This window comes from Gallinula chloropus (assembly GCF_964237585.1).
Source record: "Gallinula chloropus genome assembly, chromosome: 1".
Taxonomy (NCBI): domain Eukaryota; kingdom Metazoa; phylum Chordata; class Aves; order Gruiformes; family Rallidae; genus Gallinula; species Gallinula chloropus.
Window position 1 is genome coordinate 87,524,935 of NC_140085.1, and position 19,850 is coordinate 87,544,784.

Consider the following 19,850-nt stretch of genomic DNA (forward strand, 5'->3'; position numbering starts at 1 on the left):
AAGAAGCAAACAGGGAGTGAGCTACTGTGCTCCCTCCCCAGCTGCTAATGACGGGAGACTTGCTTACGGTCGTGCGCTGGAAGCTAATTAAAACTGGTGACAATGGTAATTGAGTAAGGATGCTTGAGGTTAAGTATGACCTCATGTCTAGAATGGTAATGAGGCTTATTAAAATCCAAACTGAAAAAGAGAAAGGAGAGAAGGAATGATGGCAAAGGTGGTGTGAGGGGAGTGGGTGCAGGCGGGCACAATACCTTGCAGCCGAAGTGCTGGGAGGGGTGGGGAGCACAGAGGTGCCAGGCTGCTGAGCCCCCTTAATAAACAGCCCACTCCTCAGCTAGCCAGGCTGCTGCTTGGGCCAAACCAGCCAAAATACTGCGGTACGCGTGTCACTCCTGCTCATCCAGGCCTGGTTTAGGTCCCATTAAGCAGTGGCAACACTTGCTGCTGTTTGGCGTTGTCTTCACTTGCTGGTTGAGGAAAGGACTGAGCCAGGAAACTGGCAGTGGCTGCTGGGGCAGGGGGGAACCTCTGAAGATACACCCTGAAATTGCTCCAGTGTGGGGAAAATTCATTGGCAGGGGAAAGCAGTGGCAAGCTTGGGGGACCGTCACTGTGCCTGGGTTTGGTTCCTCTGGGGTGTAGGGGCTGGGGACCACTGTGACCTCTGTGTGTGTTGGCTTGCAGGGTGACATAGCAGAGTTCGGGATGCCACTGTGCATCAGGACCCACACCCCGCGCTGACTCACCTCACTACTGAGGGCACCCCGAGGGGTGCTGGGAAGTGGGTGCTCCCCATCCTGGCTCTGGATGTGCGCTGCGTCGCTTTGGGTAAGCTCAGCCCTGGGCTGCCAGACCCCTTCCCTATGCCCTGCCGATGAGGGGAGACACAGTGTACACCAAGGGCTGCTTCTCACTGGAGAAAGCTGACCCTCATGCTTCTGGCAGGGACGAAGGTACGGCTGGATGACGGCTGAGGATGTGCTATGGAGCCGGGATTCAACTGCTCTGAGCTCTGCGATGGCAGCTCCAGCTTTGGCATCCAGGAACGGCAACAGCAGGTGCTGCAGGAGCTCTGCACGGTCACAGTGGTACGTACAGAGGCTGGGGAGTGCTTGGGTGCTTGGGCATGTGAGGTTTACTCTGCAGAAGTGGTTTTAGGTGGAGGGGTAGAGGGGAAGGGGCAGCAGCCCAATATACATATGGGGCCCAGCAGCTCCATATAGCCAAAGGCCGCATGCTGTCACCTCCTGGGATGGCGTCCAAGACAAGCCCTGTCTAGATGACACCCAGTAGTTCGACAGAAGGTGAGGAAGCAGCCACGACAGCCAAGTCATCTCATGCAGCCCTCCCATGTGTCTGTCGGCTGGTGTGATGGCTGCTTGGGAGTGGCCTGGAATGGCCTACTCTGCCCTTGACCTTTCCCATCCCCTGGAACTTCAAAGTGCTTCTCAAATATGAATAGAGCGGGATTTAATTAAAAGTCATCATCTATAATAAGTGGTACCTGCCCCCCACCACTAAGCCAGTAGAAATGACACTGTGATGCACGTAGTTGCAGCTGGCACTGCGTGAGGCTGCTGGACGGCCCAGCAAGGCTTGGCCTGCTTGGCTCTCCACCGCGTCCTGCACGACCACGGGCCTTTAATTAGAAGACTGTAAGCTGCTTGGCTCCTCTGGCTCTGGCAGCTGCCTTACAATTAATATTCCCCCTGCTAGGGACAGGATTTACTTTGCTCAGCAGCAAATGAAGCGCACCATCAACTTCAAGTATCATCAACATCCAGGGAAACAGCAGTCGTGGTGGAGGGGGAGATGTGTTGGGAAAGGAGAGGAGGAGAACATAGGGGTTTCTCATCCCTGGGTCATTGCTGCAAAGAGGGTACAGTAATGCGGTCAGCATCAGACAGAGGTGGAAAGATACTTCTGGTGAAGTCTGGGACCCCCGAGATGCTGAATCTCTCCTCCTTCCCTTACTGGCGAAAGCCAGGTGTTACCCTTGGGCTCGACCAGGCAGGCTGCAGAATTGGGCCAGCATTACAGCCTTCTAGCAGCCCTGAGCAGCACTGCCAGACTGTCTGATGGGGCTTTTGCACAGTGAGTCCTGGTGTAAGAGGAGGGGGACTGACCTGTGTGACTCTCTGCTGTGGTCCTCATTTCCCAGAGAGCCTCAAGACCCCTTCCACCCAGCCCAGGGGATGGGGAGAGGCAAGAGGAGGCGAGGAGTGGTTTGCAGGAGGGACACGGCTATCTCCCCAGGGATACCCCCAAGCTGCTGCAGAGCAGGGCTGAGTGGTGCACGCAGCTGTATCCCAGCATAAGGTAGCGGTGTCAGCATCAGTTTTCGGCTGGCTGTCTCTCCCAGCGAGGGGTTTGCCTTTCCCAGCAGCCCCGCGACCAGCACATGAGCTGCCAGGAGCCCGCGGATCAGCCGCGCTCACGTGGTGGTGACACATTTTTAAGAATTACATGTTGGCTTTAGTTCTCTAAGCTGTGCCTTGTTTTCCTTCATCCAGAGGAGACAGAGCCCAGCTGGGCAAGAGGGCGATGAGGCACCAGTTCAAGGATACTGCCTGCCTTCTCTTGGCAGGTTTATTCCTAGCCATGCTGGGAGCAGAAGCAGCTCAGGCCTTGAAGGAAGAGCTGGGAGTCTGAGGCAGTGGCAGCTGTTGGGAAAGTAGTAGATACTGAGTGCAGGTGAACTGGAATGCATGAGAAAGAACTTGGAGCCAGAGAAGTTAGTGAGGAAGCACGTGGTCCTAGCTTAGTCACTGTTTTTCTCCTTCCCCTTAAAGTGGATGCCCCAGCAGTTAAATAAAAGTAATGCTTTTCAGAGAAAAAATATTTTGCAGTGACATGTGCACACGGTACCTGTGAACGAACCCACACACGTGTAGCTGGGTAAAAAAGCTGGAGCCTTTTGGATCCACAGAGGAAATAGGTTTCCTGTTTCACATCAGATCATTTTATCCATCCCATGTGGCCACCCCCTCCCCGGCAGTGTTCAGGGCCAGGTTGGATGGGGCTTTGGACAACCTGGCTAGCAGAGGGTGTCCCTGCCCATGGCAGGGCAGTTGGAACTAGATCATCTTTGAGGTCCCTTCCGACCCATCCCTTCCGACCCAAAGCATTCTGTGATTCTATGTTAAGAGGGGGATAGCAAAAAGTATTTTAAAATGGAGATTTAAAACCATAAGGTTGCTTGTGTGCAAGGAGAGAGGTGCCTCTGTCATTCCCACTTTGGGAGTGTCCCTCAAAAGCGAGTTCTTGGTTGACATCTACCCAGGACCAAGTTAGTTTCCAGCCATCTGGGAGACGGGTGGAGCCCAGCTCGGTGTGTGTCACTGCGTAGCACAGCTGAAAAATGCTGTCCCACTCCCTTTTCTGTGCTTTCTGAGCCGACTGGCAGCTTTCCTGCTGGGTCCCAGTCACGTCAGCTGGCTATTTGCTGGAGGTGGGAACAGCTGGCCAAGGATGCCCTACCCAGCTTTCCAAAGCGGTGTGCTGCAGACTGGGGTACCATGAGGTCTATAGCTAGAGGTTTCTTTCCAGACAAGGACAGGGGGAAACCATCACCCATTTTCCCCTGTCCTGTGACAGGGGCTGCTGGAGGTTTCTGATTCACTTGCATGGTTTCATTACATCTTTGGCTGGTTGAGTGCTCCTGGACTGCTGTCTCCTTGTGCGCACACAGAGCCAGTGGCAGAATATGTGTCCTGACTTCAGACATATCACTAGCCCAGCCTGGTCTTGGTCTGGTGCTGGGGTGTCTGCTCATGGGGGTGGGTTTAGAAGACATGGTTTGTGGCTGAGCAAGAGCACCCATGTGAGCAATTGTGCCAGCATAGGAACCTTCTTTGCTGGGAGCTCTAGCAATGTCCTCTTCCTCCTCATCCCTTTTACCTCCTGCAGACGTCTTCTGACCGCAGTGGGAAGAGCTCTTCATCTTTCTCTGCTGCACTCCTGGGAGTTGTGTGGACGTTCCTGACTGGAGGAGTCCTACTTGCGCTCTTTTTCCTCGTCTTCACAATTCGCTTCAGGAAAAACAGGTAAGGGCTTCCCTCCTCTGCTGTGAGAGTTCCCCTGAGCTGGAGATGCAAGGTCAGGCTCCTTCAGGACTAGGCTCTGAGCTGATGGCCAGCTAAGGGTCAGGAGGGTACAGTCCTCAAGGAGCATCGTGGTGCAAGTGAATGCAATGTTGGGGATATGGCAGGTTTCTCCATCATAGCCAGTGTTGATCGCTGGTGGAGACGGTCCTGCTTGGACTGCTCCCTTCTTCCCTCCCTGAGGCTGGGAGATGTGGACAAGACACAGCATAAATTCCCTCGGGCATGGCATAGGCAACAGTGTATGGTCTTATCCCAAAGGTGCTATTCAATAACACCATCAACCAGAGTGAGCAGAAAGAGAGCTGGTCTCCCACACTCCACAGTCTTGAGAGCATCGATTTGAGCAGCACAGCTCCATGAGCTAAGCCATAATGCTCTCCACCACATGCACATATCCTTCTTGCTGTTGGGCTGCTTCACAGCCTGAAGATACTGCTGAACCTTTCTGATCTTGATGGATGTCCCGTGTTGGTGGGGAGCACTGTCACCCTTGGTGAGAGAAGCTGGTGGTGAAGCGTAGGCTTTTCTTGGTGCTGCTCAGTCTGCACAAAAGCTGTAAAAGTCCCTGCTCCCCTGAATGCAGCATGAATCAAGCAGAAGGCTCAGCAATTTCTCATGGCTCAAACCATCTCATGCAGTACGTAGCTTTCCTCAGCAGTTTGAGATGTCTTGCCTGCCTCCTTGCCACTTTCTCCTCAGATTCACTGGCCTCTTGCTCTCCCAACTGCTTCCTCCGCCCAGAGATGCGTCCCTCTCCCAGACTTCACCTGCCAAAGCCTTTGTGCTCCACGTGCCTTTGTGTGCAGCCTGGGCTGCTGCTGTGGCAGCATTAAGGAACTTAGTGCTGCTTATAACTGGCGTGTGGCCGGCAGAGTCCTGCTGGGCTTATCCCAAGCCCCGTGCCTGCCGCGGTGCGGGAGCTGCACAGCCTGTGGCCCCTTCTCATGCACCTGATTTACTGAAGCAGAGTGGCACTGAGTTTGGTGGCCACCTTAATTGGTTGCCAAATTATTTAGGCCCCGAAGCTGTTCTCAGAACAAGCTTGTACTGAACGTGCGTTATTTGCACTGCGGCGGATAAATACGGGTCTGCCTGCTGGACCCGGGAGGGCAAGGGAGGCCTTTCTCAATGTGCAGCTGGGGGGGTGAGCTCATGAATATCCTTCCCCAGGGGCTGAGACATGACAAGGAAGATAGAGAGGGAGAGAACCAGGTTGTATCCCAGGCTCTGCCTCTGTGAGGCTGCAAGCCAGGAAGGAGCTCAAGGGTAGAGGCAGGCAGTGGCTTAGAGCAGATCAAAGGGTTGGAGCTGCATGGGGGGAGGTGGCAGGAGCTACAGCTTTTGCTTGATGGCTGTGCTGGAGAAGGGTCACAGGTCAGGAGAGATCTGTGGGTCGATTCTCCCCTCCCCGAATACAGTTACAGGATTATGAGTGATGGGATGAAATTACAGAGGGGAAGCTGTAACCTGAACACTGCTGGCAGCTTCCTGAAGTCGAGACTGTGCTGAGGGTAGAAGTATCTCCTCAAAGTGGGAAGAGCCTATTCCTGGAGGCTGCTGTCCCCGAGGCATACTGCTGGGGACCGTCATGCTGGGCTGTAGTAGTGAGGTTTTCCACGCTGCCCTCTTACAACAAAGACAGTGGAGGACGATGTCGCCTTGAACCTGGGGGGCTGAGCTGGGCTCTGTGCTGCGTGCCACCTGCATGACTGTGGGGTATTGCTTCCCCTGGCTCTGTGCCACTGCAGGGGTCGTGTGGCCGCAGCACACGCCGGCACCGCCACGCAGCTTTGTGTCCCTGGCACGGGCACTGGTGGCAGAGACCCGGCTGTGGCGACACTTGCTAACTGCTTTTCTGCTGACAGCCCATTGATTCCCATGGCTTTGTCCATGAAGACGGTGGCTGAAGTTTCCTCAGGGATGCTTTTCTGTGCCCCAGTTGTATGCAAGGCATAGGGGTGTCGTGGGGCAACCTGGGTACCCACCTGTTTTGAGGAGAAGGGATCTTGCTGTCCTACACATGGAACGTGGCACAGCGAATACTTTAAGGATAATAGTGAAGCACTGTGAACCACAGATCAATGACCAAGCATTTGGAGGGGCTCTGAACAGCAGGGACCAGGTGGGGGGACAGTCCATCAGCATTCCTTGTGGCCACCATCATCCCTGCAAGGGGACCTTGCCCCTGTGCTGCCAGGTCACGACGCTCAGTAACTGTCACCGCCTTCCCTGCTTTGTTTCATGGAGGATCGTGAAGATGTCCAGCCCCAATCTGAACATCGTGACCCTGCTGGGCAGTGGCCTGACTTACACTAGTGCTTACCTCTTTGGGATTCAAGAGCAGAACCTGCCGTCTGGAGACTCGGTGGAAAAGCTTATTCAGGTGAATTGGGGGACACGGGGTTGCTGGGACAGGAGCCTACACATGCAGATGCGTGTATGTAAGGTTGAATGCATGGGTGCCACAAGGCTGCAGGCGAGTTGTTTGGCTGCAAAGCAGGTCTACAACAGACTGGTGTGTGATGAAGCCCTGTGTCCTGACCCAGTGCAGGTGCCCTGCCAGACCGGGGCCTGGACAGGGGCAGTGAGGAGCACACCTCACCATCCTGCTCAGCCACCAGGCTGAGGATAATTAACAGAGGTGCCACCAAGTGATTTACTGGGGCTGAGACCCTTGGTGCCCCTGCTGCTTGCAAGCTGCCTGGCTCTCCCTGCCTGGTCCTCAGATGAGAGGATGAGAGCCTCTCAGGGTGAGGAGGAAAAGGCAGGCAGCAGCTATGCCTGCAGAGGAATACATGCCTTTTAATTTATTTCCCTCTGCAGTCAGCTTTTTAGTATGTGGCACGGCCCTCCAGAAGACCATAAACACATCCCCACCGCTCCTTATTGCATCCCTGGGTGGGAGGGCTGCCCCTTCAGCCCCCTCACTCTGCCCCTCTCCCCACCGGCAGGTGCGGCTCTGCCTGCTGTGCGTGGGGACCTCCCTGGTGTTCGGCCCCATCCTGGGGAAGAGCTGGCGGCTCTACAAGGTGTTCACCCAGCGGGTGCCGGACAAGCGGGTGGTGAGTATACAGCACCCCGAGCCAGGGGAGGGCGAGGAAACTCTCCACAGCAGGCGAACACCAGCAAGTCCCAAAGCGCAGCGGGGTAGTGAGGAAAATGGGCACGTGACAGGGATGGGTGCCACAGTCACAGGTCTGCTGTCATACCTAGCCAGGCAGGGGCTCCACATGCATTCCTGCACAATGGGGCAAGAGCTTTTCCACTCTGCAGGCGAGCGGGTGCCCTGCCAGACTGCCTGTTCCATGGCAGAGTCCCAGCCCCCCTCACCCAGCAAAGTCTCATTCTCATCTTACGCTGGCCGCGTGCCTTCATTACACTCCACACTGGCACATACGTCCACGACTGGGCTGATGGGTTTTGCAGGATGAAAATAAACCAGGTATCCTAAGGGGCATCAAATGTAGGGCTGCCCCCAGATGCATCTGATCTCCTCTTGAAGAGAGGGAGGAAGGGAAGGAGCTCCCCTGCAGCACTGAAGGAGGGGGATACAGAGCCTGGGAGGGAAATGGGAGCCACTTATAGAAATTAGTGTATGTAATGGTCTGTTTCCAGTGGCTGCTTTCCAATGGTGAAAAAAAAGGAGAAAGAGGAAAGGTGAGATGAGGGTTTTGCAGAGGAACTAGGTAACAGCAAGGACTCCCATTCCTGAGGTGCCAGGATCTGTGTTAAATTTACACCATTATAATCTTACCAGCTTTTTATTCTCCTCCCTTTTCCTCTCTGCTTATGATATGGGCATAAGGGATGGTACTGTTGTTTTGAAAGAGCAGTTTTCTGCCATGGCATTTATCAGCTTGCCACACTGTCAGGGAGGTTTTGTACCTGTCGCCAAGCTTGATTAGGTCTCCGAGAATTTGGGAACTGGAGGCATCGATCCTGTGACCAACTTGGATGTAGGTGAGCTGTTGGACTCCACTCTGGGGGGAGTGTTAGGATGGACATGTGCCTTGTGAAAAACCAGAAAGAGACCCAGGAAACAAAGGTTATTTGTGTCCATTTGCCCCCCATGGTAACACTTCTTACGTGTTTGCAGATTATCAAAGACCTCCAGTTGCTGGCGATGGTGGCGGCGTTGGTGCTGGCAGATGCTGTGTTGCTCTTGACGTGGGTGTTCTCTGATCCAGTCCAGTGCTTCCGAAGCCTCAGTGTCTCACTGCGGGTAAAAGGACGAGGAGGGGGGTGGTGGAACGTCACGCCATGCCCTGTCTGATCTCTGTGGAAAACGTTGGTGGGTGGTCAGGCATTTGCAGGAGCTGTTTAAAGGCAGAGAGGCAAGCCACAGAGCTTTCTGGGCACGCTGGGCTGGGGTTGTGTCTGGCCTGTTGCAGAGACTAGGGCCCACTGCAAGATTTCCAGGTCAGCACATCCAACCCTGGCAAGGGGGAGCTAGCTGCAGGGCTTTGGTTTGCCAAGCAGTGGGGTCTGGTGGATGATCTTGACTGGCCTGTGTAGGTCACCTCGGTGGCACAGGAGAAGGCCGTGGCATCTTCGGAGGCTTTAGAGAAAGGTTTATCTGGCCCTGTTTGCAGCAGAGCCAAAACCTTCCTCATTTTAACCCTGGCTGCCCCTGGCAGCATAGCTTTGGCCTCTTGCTTTAGGAATTTACCAAAAAGACCTCCTCAGATGCATAGACCTGTCTACCCACCAGTCTCTGCCTGCTCCCGGGCAGCAGCCTTCACTTCTGCCTTCCCCTTGCCTCCTAGGCGACAGAGAAAGGCATGACCTGCTCAGTGAGCCGGGTGCAGTCCTGTGCATCTCTCTATTCTGATCTGTGGCTCGTTCTCATTTTAGGGTTTAAGGTATGTAACCTTTTTATTCATTCTTGTGTTGTGTGTTGGCTCAGAGCCTAGGCTGTTAAGCAGCGTGGGTAGTTTTGCTGCCCTCTCAAGCTACATGCCTGCTGTGGATTCCAGCTACTCCTGTTCATCTCGAAAGCCCTCCCATGCCCAGTCCTTCCCATCTTGATGTTTTATTACGTTCCCTTGTAAAATCCCTGTTAGATGCTTTTCCCCTGCCCAACCCACCTCTTACATGCTGTGTCTCCAGTGCCCTCCCTGCGACCTCCCGCACCTCATCTGTCTCCTCCCTTCTTGTAACTTAGGCTTCACCCTTTTCTAAAGTACACTCATTCCATAAAGCCCCCAATGACCATCCACCACAGGGATGCACTGCAGCTCAGTCCTTGAGTCCTCCGACTCCAAACCAAGGAGGTGCTGATAAAAAGGGCTCGGTGCCTACCTTTACCTTGGTGGCGTAATGAAGCTGATAGGCGTCCTGGACGCTTTCACTGAGGCAGCTTTGCACGTGGCTACTCTTACTCCAGCAGAGTTAGTTATACTGATGTAACTATGTCGGTATAATTATCGCTGTAATTATCTGTGGTCTCATGTGTCTCTGGGTTGGCAGAGGCTGGGGCGCACTTCAGAAAGCTGGTGTTGATGAAGCTTGTGAGGTCACAGCCTTTCTTTGGGAATGGCTCCATCTCTGTGTGCAGTACAGGCAGTTCCTTTCTGACTCACCGTGATTTAATACTCGTTGAACATCTACCCAAAATCGTAGGAGAAAGAGCAGGAAGAGACCTCACAACACAGCCAAGTCCGTCTGCCCCACTACACCCCATTTGAAAGACATTAGTCTGGCCTGTCCCTAAAAGCCCTTTGGTGCGAGGAGTTGCGGGTCTTCCCCCAACTTTCAGTGCTCTGTGTCCACCTCTGATTTTGTCCACAGCTTCTGTCAGGGATTAGACAGGTAAAGGCACGTAATACTTTTGCCTACAGCTCCTACAAACTGTTTTTTTAGAATAAGGCCTCCTCATTGCCAGTCCTAGGTGCTCTTTGGTAGCGCTGTTATTGAACCTGACCCTGATCTTGTCTACTGACTGGGACGTATTTCTACTGTGGTCTTTCTCCAGTTAATCTGGATTTGCAGGAAGGTGAGAGTAGGCCCTATCTCTGGGTGTGCATAGCACTTCTTATCTTTCACGCGCTAATGGGCTCAGCCCTTTGTGGGGCCGCCCGCCGCTGCTGTATTATCCTGGTTTTATTGGCACAGAGCAATGAGCAGAAATTACCTGCCAAGGACACACCTGGAATTAGGAGCAAAGTCCCCTGCCCAAGATTAGAACAAACAAACAAACAAACAAAAAGAAGTGAGTCCTGTGCTCACTATGAGTCCCAGCTTACCAGCCAGCAATGCTGTTGCCTGCGTCCCAGGCGGGTTTATATACGTTTCACGTGGGGCTTGGGTGCTGGGTTTTCCTCTTGCTTGGAGCTTAGGAGCTGAAGTGCCCCACAGTGAACGTGGTTAGGGTCTGGTGCAGATCCTGTGAAGCAGGTTGGGGTGTCAGCCTAGATCCCAGCAAGGCAGGTCTATTAGACCACCCTCTGCCCCCATTCACTCCCTGAAAATCTGTGGTGCTCTGAAGCTGTGAGTCTCAGCAGAAACTGTGGACATGTACTGCTCTTGCTTTTAAGAGTGTCCCTCCTGGCCCCAGGCATTGGCCATTGTGGTTATCAAGCAGTCACAGCACCGAGGGGTCCAGAAAGGCCTATAGAACGTCCGCACCACAGGACACAAAGCTCTTCTTGACACCCAGATATCCATTTAATGTCTCTTAGTATCTAAGGCTGACAGTTTGTCCTTAAAGGGTAGCACAGGGATAATGCAGGGAATGCATTCCTAACATTCTGGGTCCTCGCAGGAGCAGGGATTTTGTTCCATGGTATTTCTGAACAATCCCGAAGGCAGACTGTGCCCTGTGCTGCAGAGGCAAGCAAAACCCACTCTGTGTTTCCTGCCAGCATGCCCCAGGGAGGGAAGGATCCAGCCTACAGGTTGGCTTAATAATGAGCACACTGGAGAGGTGCAAGTGTGGGACACTTGAGGGGTAGCATGGTGAGGAAGCCTGCTCTGAAACAACCAGCCTGCTCCAGGGACTGGGGGAGAGGACCGCTGTGTACGGAGCACTTCTCCAGCCTCTTTCACCCCTGTTAGAATCGGGCAGGAAGTGGTGAAGGGAAGGGGAAAGAATTGCACCTGGTGGTTTCCTGGACTTCTATTTAAAGAGGCGCCAAGTACATCCTCTTCCCTCCACTGTAAACTTCCACTTCTTCTGCCATGCTTTTTCATTCTGAATGCCCTTTCAATCTCCTTCCTGCTCCTTCAGAGGGATGTTGTTTCTCCTTGATGGCACCCCGCTGCCACGTCCCTACAGGGACTTATTTGTCTTGTGTCTGTCCATCTTTGCTGCTCCTGCTCCGGGATGCCCAAGCGGAGGTTCCCACATCTCACCTCTCCCACCTGTGCCCTGCCCTGTGGCATCGCCAGCTGACCTGACCCTCATCTTCCCCATACCCCTCGGTCAGGACCCCCATGGTCCACCAGCACCTTTGCTCCTGCCCACTGTCACCAACCCCACCTCTTGACCTGCAGCAGCATCCCAGGCGTCTGCTGCGGTGTCACCGCTGTGAGCTGAAGGTCTGCATTATAGATCAAAGAGCATTCATTAGGATTGCACTGAACGTATCTGAGCTCAGTACGAGGTGGGGGTTGACGCCATCAGGCTGTAATTTTCCACACTCCTAGAAACCTCTTGTTTTTCTGCTTCCAGAGTATCCTCCTCCTATATGGGACCTACTTGGCCGGTCTGACCGACAATGTCAGCTCCCCACCAGTCAACCAGTCCTTGACGCTCGTTGTTGGGGTCAACCTCGTGTTCCTGGCGGCCGGCACGGTCTGCCTCCTTCACCGTTTCTTCCGCGCTTGGCACAACCTGCTCTTCGGTTTTACCTCCGGAGGCATCTTCGTGTGTACAACTACCATCAACTGCTTCATCTTTGTCCCACAGGTACACTGCCACCTCCGTCCTGCCACCTGTCTGGAAACCGACACGTTTTTGGAGTTTAACAGCAGCAGCTGTGCAGCCCAGGGCCCTTATTCCCCGCTTCTTTCCCCAAACGTGTGGGCTCACCCACACAGCTCATCCTCCAAGCCCCAGCAGCTCTGCTTCCCCAAGCAAGTCCCCTGAGTCTCCAAGGAGTCGCAGGCGTGTTACAGAGCTGCTGCTTAGAAACCCTCCAGCAAGAGCCTGCCGTGGGTGGCAGCCATGCAGAGGGCACGCGTGGAGGCAAGGCAGCCACTGCCCCTCTCCTCCTCTGCATGGGTGGTGGGATAGGTCCTTTATGCAGTTATCCTCTCCTTATACCCCACGAACCCACTCCCACTCAGGAGGCCTTCTGCCCATGGCAGGGATGGAGTCAGGATCAGAGGCTTTGTGGCTGCTGACAGTCCCCAAGGGAGGCTGTCCTCCTCTGTGCTCTCAGAGAAGGAAACTGGGCTTTGCTGCAAGTGAGGGGGAGGACACAGAGATGTTTTGAGGAAGCCTTTTGTGGCTCAGCGAGGCTCTCCTGCTTCCTGTGTCCTCCAGGAACAGCCTGGTGTGCACCAAGATGTTAGTGGGAAAAATACTCCCATTGTTGCAGGGAGAGGAAACAGTTGTTTATTCAGTGTTTTGTTGGGAGGGATGTTTGGGCTCAAGGAAATGAGGTGAGAAAGGGAGGAAGAGGTGAAGCTGAAGAAAGAGCAGATCTGTGCAAGAGAGCACTCGGGGGATCTCACCAATGTGCATAAATACTGATGGGGGTGGAGTAGGGTGGGGGGAGCCAGGCTCTCTTCAGTGGTGTCCACTGACAGGACAGGAGACAATGGGCACAGACTGAAACATGGGAAATTCTGTTCAAACATCAGAAAAAAAGGTTGGGTTTCTGGTGGGATATTTGCTGTGAAAGTTATGAGACACTGGAGCAAGTTTCCCAGTGGGGTTGTGGAGTCTACATCCTTGGAGGTATTTACAATCCAACTGGGCAGGGTCCTGGGCAACCCACTCCAGCTGACCCTGCTTGAGCAGGGCAGTTGGATTAGGTGATCTCCAGAGGTCCACTCCTACCCCAGCCCCAACACCCTGGGAGCAGGATCTAAACCTCTTCTGGCAAGCACCAACTCTGCTGACCTCTGCCAAGCATGAGGTCCCTTGGAGCGAGGGCAGAGGGGCTGATGAGCTGTTCTTCCACTCTGCCACATACCATTTTTCTGCTGTAGCCTGGGGACCTTGAAAGTTTCACTTAACTGGGAACTTTTAATTCATCACCTTGTTTTTCCTAACGGGCTTGCTCTTCCGTTGTTTGTCCGAGATGGATGAGCAGCTGGAGCTGGGCTGCACAAGGCTGCTACATAAACATGAGACCACGGATACCGAGCGTTGCTGGTTTTCAGCTTGTCACCGGTGATTTGGGGATGAGGAGGCGTGGGTGCGTGACACCCTCTTTGTCACAGAGTCGGGGAGAGGTGGGGAGGAGAGGGCAAGGGGCTTTTACAGCACGCAGGGTGTAAGCTCAGGGGTTGCAGCGCAGGCAGGCACTGACCCTCTCTGCCTTAAAAGCTGGAGCCAGGGACAGGGTCGGGCTCAGATGGGTGGGAGGCTCCGAGCGTCTCTGCAGTCCCCCAGCCCGGCTGTTTCTCACCACCCATCTCTGCGCCTCCGGCACACCCTGCCTTTGTCTCCCGCTCGCCGACCCTTTGTCTCCTTGGCGCTGGAGCTGCGCCTGCCTCCCGCCGTGTCGGTCGGCAGGGGCTGTGCGTGCTGCGTCGATAACGCTCTCTTCTGTTCCCCAGCTCAGGCAGTGGAAAGCCTTTGAAGAAGAAAGCCCAACCGTAAGCCACATGGCAAAATACTTCACCAGCCCGAGCAGGAGCTGCCGCTCAGTGTACAGCGAGGAGCAGCTCTACCAGCTCATAGGGGAGAAAAACTCCATGAAGCGGCTGCTCACCGAGGTACAGGGGCTCTGCCGGCCCCCCTCGGCCGCACCAGCCTTTCCCCTTGGCTTTTGTGGGCTGAAGGCTTTGTGGGGTGGGAAGCCCTTTCTTATATCCCGGTCCTTGCTATTGATCCCTCTCTGGCCTCTTCCCTCCTGAGGGGAAAGAGCTGCTTAGTTTTGTCACATCGCTCTGCAGCCCAAAGCACCAAAACTTGGGTGTAATCCGGAGGGTTTCAGAAAAGGGTGCAGGGAGAAGAGCAGGAGAGCCTGGTTCCCGCAGCCCAATCAGACACGGTTCACTGAGAGGGGAGATGCTCACCTCAGGAACCCCCCCCCCCAGCTTTCTGCTCCCTCACCTGCATTGCATGGGGAGGAGCATCCCAGCTTGGAGAGCCACCTACCCCAGTGCCCACCCCCCCCATTCCTGCACCCACATCTGGGGTGCTCCAGGGAAGGAAGAGGTCACGCATGCGCTGCCGGTGAGGCTCTTGCTGGCTTACTTGCAGTGTCTCTCCGAGCAGAGGGGGCGGTTCATTTTTTGGCAGCACCTGCTTCCAAATCGGTGGGAGATTTGTATCCTCCCGCCCTTGACAGGCGTATTTGTTTGACGCAGAAAAACGCCGTGATTGAAAGCCTGCAGGAGCAAGTGAGCAGCGCCAAGGAGAAGCTGATGAGGCTGATGTCTGCAGAGAGCGGCTGCGACCCCCGCACGGCGCCCGCGGCTCCCCGCACCCAGAGCTCGGGGCAGTGCCGGGATGCATCGGGGGACTGCTGCCCCCTGGAACTGGAGCAAGAGGGGTGGCAGTCTCCTCGCCTGGTGGGTACACCGCCTCTTTGCAGCGATGGTCAGGACCTCCAGAAACACGTGAACCAGGAGCCTGTTTGCTCTCAGGCGTTGCTTTTTGATGTGGGAGATGGTGTCAAAGGTGGTCTGAAAGGTGCTCAGGAGTGTGGGACAGCTGCAGGGCAGCCTCCAGAGCAGCTGCCAGGTCAGGACACCTCAGACGGCGTGGCCTGGGAGTCGTCCCCCAAAGTCAGCTATGTGAGCAGTGAGAAGCTGCGGGAGATCTTGCAAGACCTGAGCCTGGATGGAAAAATCTACAGCCCTGCCTCACCTGGGGGTCCCACATGCAGCAGCCAGGGCCCCCAGAGTGAGCAGGGAGGAACACAGGCGGGGCAAGAGGGCTACCCAGGCATCCGCACACCCCTCAGCCCGTACCTGACGAGGCGGCGGCGAAGAATCCTACTGCCACCCACCTCCACCCACTTACCTGGACATGTGTCCCCTTGTTCCAGCCCCAGGGTGAAGGAGGCAGGTGGCTGGGCCTGTGGGGACTTGGCACATACCTCCTGGGGGAGGGAAGGGGAGGTGGCTGGTGGAGGGGTCCTTCACCCACCAGCACCGTCCCCTCCAGCCGTCCCTGGGGAAGTCTGCCTCCATCCAGAGGGATGGCCAGGATGGCTGAAGCCCCAGGGTATCCGGTGGGAGCATCAACGTCGGCAGGGTGCCATGAGGGGCCCCGCCGAGCCCTCCCTACGCTCGCTGTACTATTACCCAGACTCTGACTCCAGCAGCAGCAGCTCCGAGGAGATGTTTCACGGCTGCCACCGGCCCTGCTGCGAGGTCTGCTTCCAGAGCCCACGTAGCTCCCTGGGCAGCAGCAGTACAGATACGGACACAGAGCCCAGCAGCTGCACGGGCCATCGGACACAGCGCCATGGGGGGCCCCAACCTGTGGTGAATTTCAAAGAAGATCTGAAACCCACCTTTGTGTGACTGAGGGCACCCTTGCCCCAAAGGCAAGTTCCCTCACCCCCGTGAAACGCCCTGCATTTTCAGCAGTGCTAAAGCCATGCGTCCCTCCAGGGATGTGTGTTGCTCCGAGTTGCTGTGTTAGCCCCAGTCTGGTCAGTGGTGACTGCACCCTCTGGTTGGTAGCACTTGGGGGCTGGAGGTGGTTTTGTCCTGGCTGCTCCAGGCAGCTGCCCGCATCCCGCAGATACCACATCTGTCTGTCCTGGTGCTGGCAGCGGAAAGGTGGGTGGCCTGGAAGAGCCCACACTTCATCTCAGAGGGCTTTCCCTGCAAACTCGGGGTGATTTGTACAAGTGGGGAGCAGCACTGCATCGCAGAAATGTGTGGCTTGTTGCACACAGCAGACAGACAGACAAACAGACCTACAGAGGACTCCTTCCTCAGGGCTGCCAAGGCCAAGCCTCCCACCAGCATTGCACCCAACTGGAGATGGGATGAAGCTGGATGGCAGGAGTGCTTGCAGGCCGAGGCACTCCCTTGGCAAAGCAAGGACCTCAGAGCAGGGTGCGCACAGGACACTTTTGGGACTACTATTTTTTTTTTTTTTTTTGGTAGCAGTTGAATCAGAAAACACAGCCCAAAGGTGACGTCCCTGGAGGTGTCTTTGCATTCTGTGTAGTTCAGCTGCATGGTTGTAGGTGAGACTTGGGTCAGAGCCAAAGGGAAAGACAAGCTCGCAATCGGAAAAAAGAGAATCTGAAAAGGTTTATTCTTTTCTTTTTTGCCTTGTTTTTCTGGGGCTTGTGCCCTTCTGTATGCCTTTGTATGGATGATGTAGTCTGGAATGAGGTTTGTTTAAATTAACATGGTCGGTTTAATTTTTGTCTTGGAAATATCAAGAACAGCAAATCCACTGTGCCTGCTTCCGTTGGGATAGTTGTGAAGGCATTTCTGTGTATCGCTGCCTCCATGGGAGAGGTTTGGGATGCTGAGACCCAATACCCGGTGCATAAAATAAAACCCCTCCAGAGAAGGACTTTGCTAAAAGGGCAGCTGACGGGAATCCCAAACTGGAGTTTGAGTGCTGTGTGTTACCACTGCCCTGTTCCTCTTTACGCTGGTGCAGTCCCTCGCTGCTGTGTCCTAACAGGACTCCCACAGCCCCTCTTCCTTCCTAAAGCAAACACAGCCCAGAGGCTGACCCTGATTTTATTTCTGTCACCTTTTAAATAACAGAAACCACTCTCCCCACCCATTTTGTTTTTTCAGCACAGCGACCTGGCCCCACGCATGGCTGGGGGCTGCCTGGTGGGCTGTGCCTCAGGTGGAACGCAGGGACTGCGTGTCTCCTGGCCCACAGCAGGGACTGGAGCCAGAGGAGCCCAGGCAGGGTGCCCACCGAGTGCGGGGAGCCTGTGGGAAGCCCCCGGCAGCCCCAGCAGAGGTGAAGGCTGCCGGAGCAGCCCTTGCCGGTGCGGAGGGATGCTGATCAAGCCAGAGGTGGGCAGGGGCAGGGTGGGAGGCAGAGAGTCCCGTGCTGCAGCGTGCCTCTCCGCGCCGCTTTCTCTGGCACCCCAAAAAAACCCCTTTTTGGAATGATCTGGATCCGCCCTGCGCCACGCCAGAGCCGCGGGGAGTTTATATCGACCCAGAAAGCGCCGCAAGGCCCGGCCTCCCCGGGGGAGCAGGAACGCCCTGTGAGCTTCCAGCGGCCCCTGATGATTTCTAACCGTTCCTCCCGCGGGCCGGAGCCGACTGTGGCTCCGGGTCGTGCCGACTTGGGATGTCGGTGACGAGACCTCCAGCCCTGGGCGGGGGCCTCCGGCTGCCCCTCTCCCGGGGTGAACCCAGGAGGTTCCTGCAGGCGGGGCTGGAGGGTGGAGGGCGGTAGGAGGCTCTTTCCCCATCGCGCCCCCGGCCCGGGGCTGGGGTAGAGCCGCCTGCAGTTTTGCAGTGCTCGCAGCAGGGGCTGCTGCTGCCACACCGGGTGTGCCCGGCAGGCCTCCGCCAGTGAGCCCGGCAGGCCTCCAGGACGCCCGGCAGGCCGCAGCCAGTGCCCCCGCGGCGCATCCCCGCGCTGGAGCAGCGGGTGAGCGAGGGAGGGGGCCGGGACGCTGTAGGGACCTCGTTAAATACGGGGCTAAGGCTTCTTTCCAAGCTGGGACTGATTTCTCCCCACCTCCAAAGCGTCTCTGGAGTAGCACTTTGCTCCAGGGCTAGGAAATACTGCAGCGTGGCCATGGGAAATGATCAACCACGGGGCTATCTGGAAGTGGGCGATATAAAAAATTAACTTAAAATCTCACTGGCGAATGCAGAAAAATCCTCCAGAGGACTTTGAACCTGTGGTCTGCCTGGAAACTCATCACTGGAATTTGGGGAAGTTGCTTTTCTGTCTGGTGACCAACAGCCCCAAACCAAGAACCGCTTCGTCACGTGGATGCACCTGCTGAGGCTGCCAGCAGCACCCTGGCCTGCATCAGGAACAGTGTGGCCAGCAGGACAGGAGAAGTGATCGTCCCCCTGTGCTCAGCTCTGGTGAGGCTGCACCTCGAGTGCTGTGTTCAGTTTTGGGCTCCTCGCTTATCAGAAAGACACTGAGGTGCTGGAGTGTGTCCAAAGAAGGGCAGCAAAGCTGGTGAAGGCTCTAGAGCACAGGTCTTACAAGGAGCAGCTGAGGGGACTGGGGTTGTTCAGCCTGTAGAAAAGGAGGTTGAGGGGGACACCATGTTGCTCTCTACAGCTCCCTGAAAAGGAGGTTGTAGGCAGGTGGGTGTGGGTCTGTTATCCTGGTCAGCAGGTGATAGGAAAAGAGGAAATGGCCTCAAGTGGTACTAGGGGAGGTTTAGATTAGGTGTTATGAAAAATGCCTTCACGGAAACGGTTGTCAGGCCCTGGTACAGGCTGCCCAGGGGAGTGGTTGAGTCACCATCCCTGGAGGTATTTAAAGGATGCATAGATGTGGTGCTTAGGGACAGGGTTTAGCGGTAGACTTGGCGGTGTTGGGTTTTTAGCTGGACACAATGCTGTTGAAAGTCTTTTTTAGCCTAAATGATTCTGCTTTCCACACACACACAGAAGGTCTATGCAGTTCATATGTGCACATGCACACAGAAAGACTTGCTGGTGCTTTTGATTACTCCCAGTTCTGGCCTCCCCCTGAATCTAGCAAGGAATATGCATTTGATTCAGGTGGGAAGGTGTCAAAGCACTGTGTGATGGATTGGGCTGCCTGTACATGAGAAGAAAGAACAGAGCGAGACAGCGGGCTGCCTTTCATTGCCATTACTATTATAGGATCTTTGCACCAGGCATTGCAGAAGCACACAGAGGAGCCTTTGTGCTGCTTAATGTTAGGCACCTGGCTTAGGCACTGAATTTGGCATTTGGTTCCCCTGTGCATCTTCATTTGGCCTTTGGAGCAGCCTGTCTTTCTCCATTAAGTCATTTAAAGTATATTAATTAGGGCTTTACCCTGAATCCAAGGTTCCTGAGCAGCTGTAGGGCCAGTGATGCACCTTCTGTGAAGGCAGAGCGATAGACCTGGAGAGCTGAGAAGAAGGCTTGTGGCAGCAGGATAGGGAGTACATGATTTAGAACTATTTTTCTTGCCACTGATGGAGATGGCCTAAAGCAAGCCATCTCTCACCCAGGAGGCCTGTAGTATCAATAGCCCACATAAGCAATTCCTTCTCCAAAATATCTGCTGCCTAAATCTGTTCCCCTTCAGAAAGGCTGTGCCTCCTTGCAGTTCAAGGCAGCAGTTTTCATCTTACAGAAATCTTACAGAAAAGGTGACTGGGAGGAGGTGCCCAGCCTGCTTCCAGGTGACCGCTGGACTCGCCATCCTTACAGACATGGTCATGGTACTTCAGGGTGTGTGAGAAACTCCCGCGTCCCAGAAATCTACAGAGCAACCCATGGCAATCCTGTACACCTTACCCTGGCACCCTGTCCAAGCAGCGTGTGCCAGCAGAGAGGTTGCCTTTTCCAGTGACACACAGAGCAGCCACAGCTGTTAATGCTGTTGAGATCCTTTGAATGATCCTGTGTTTCCAAGCTATCCTTCCTTTGCTAGCTGTGCACCTCTGCAAGCTCCAGCTCTATGAG

The 19,850-nt window shown here is 55.0% G+C and overlaps 1 protein-coding gene across 1 annotated transcript; it reads left to right on the forward strand.

Moving 5' to 3' along the window:
- Positions 1 to 986: 986 nt before the first annotated feature.
- Positions 987 to 15,761, forward strand: GPR156 (G protein-coupled receptor 156; the record flags this gene model as incomplete). Its single annotated transcript, XM_084263036.1, has 9 exons — positions 987 to 1,091; positions 3,913 to 4,049; positions 6,357 to 6,492; positions 7,061 to 7,171; positions 8,206 to 8,331; positions 8,876 to 8,971; positions 11,782 to 12,018; positions 13,842 to 14,000; positions 14,598 to 15,761. 9 exons carry the CDS (start codon positions 987 to 989, stop codon positions 15,759 to 15,761), a joined length of 2,271 nt encoding a protein of 756 aa, XP_084119162.1.
- Positions 15,762 to 19,850: the final 4,089 nt, after the last annotated feature.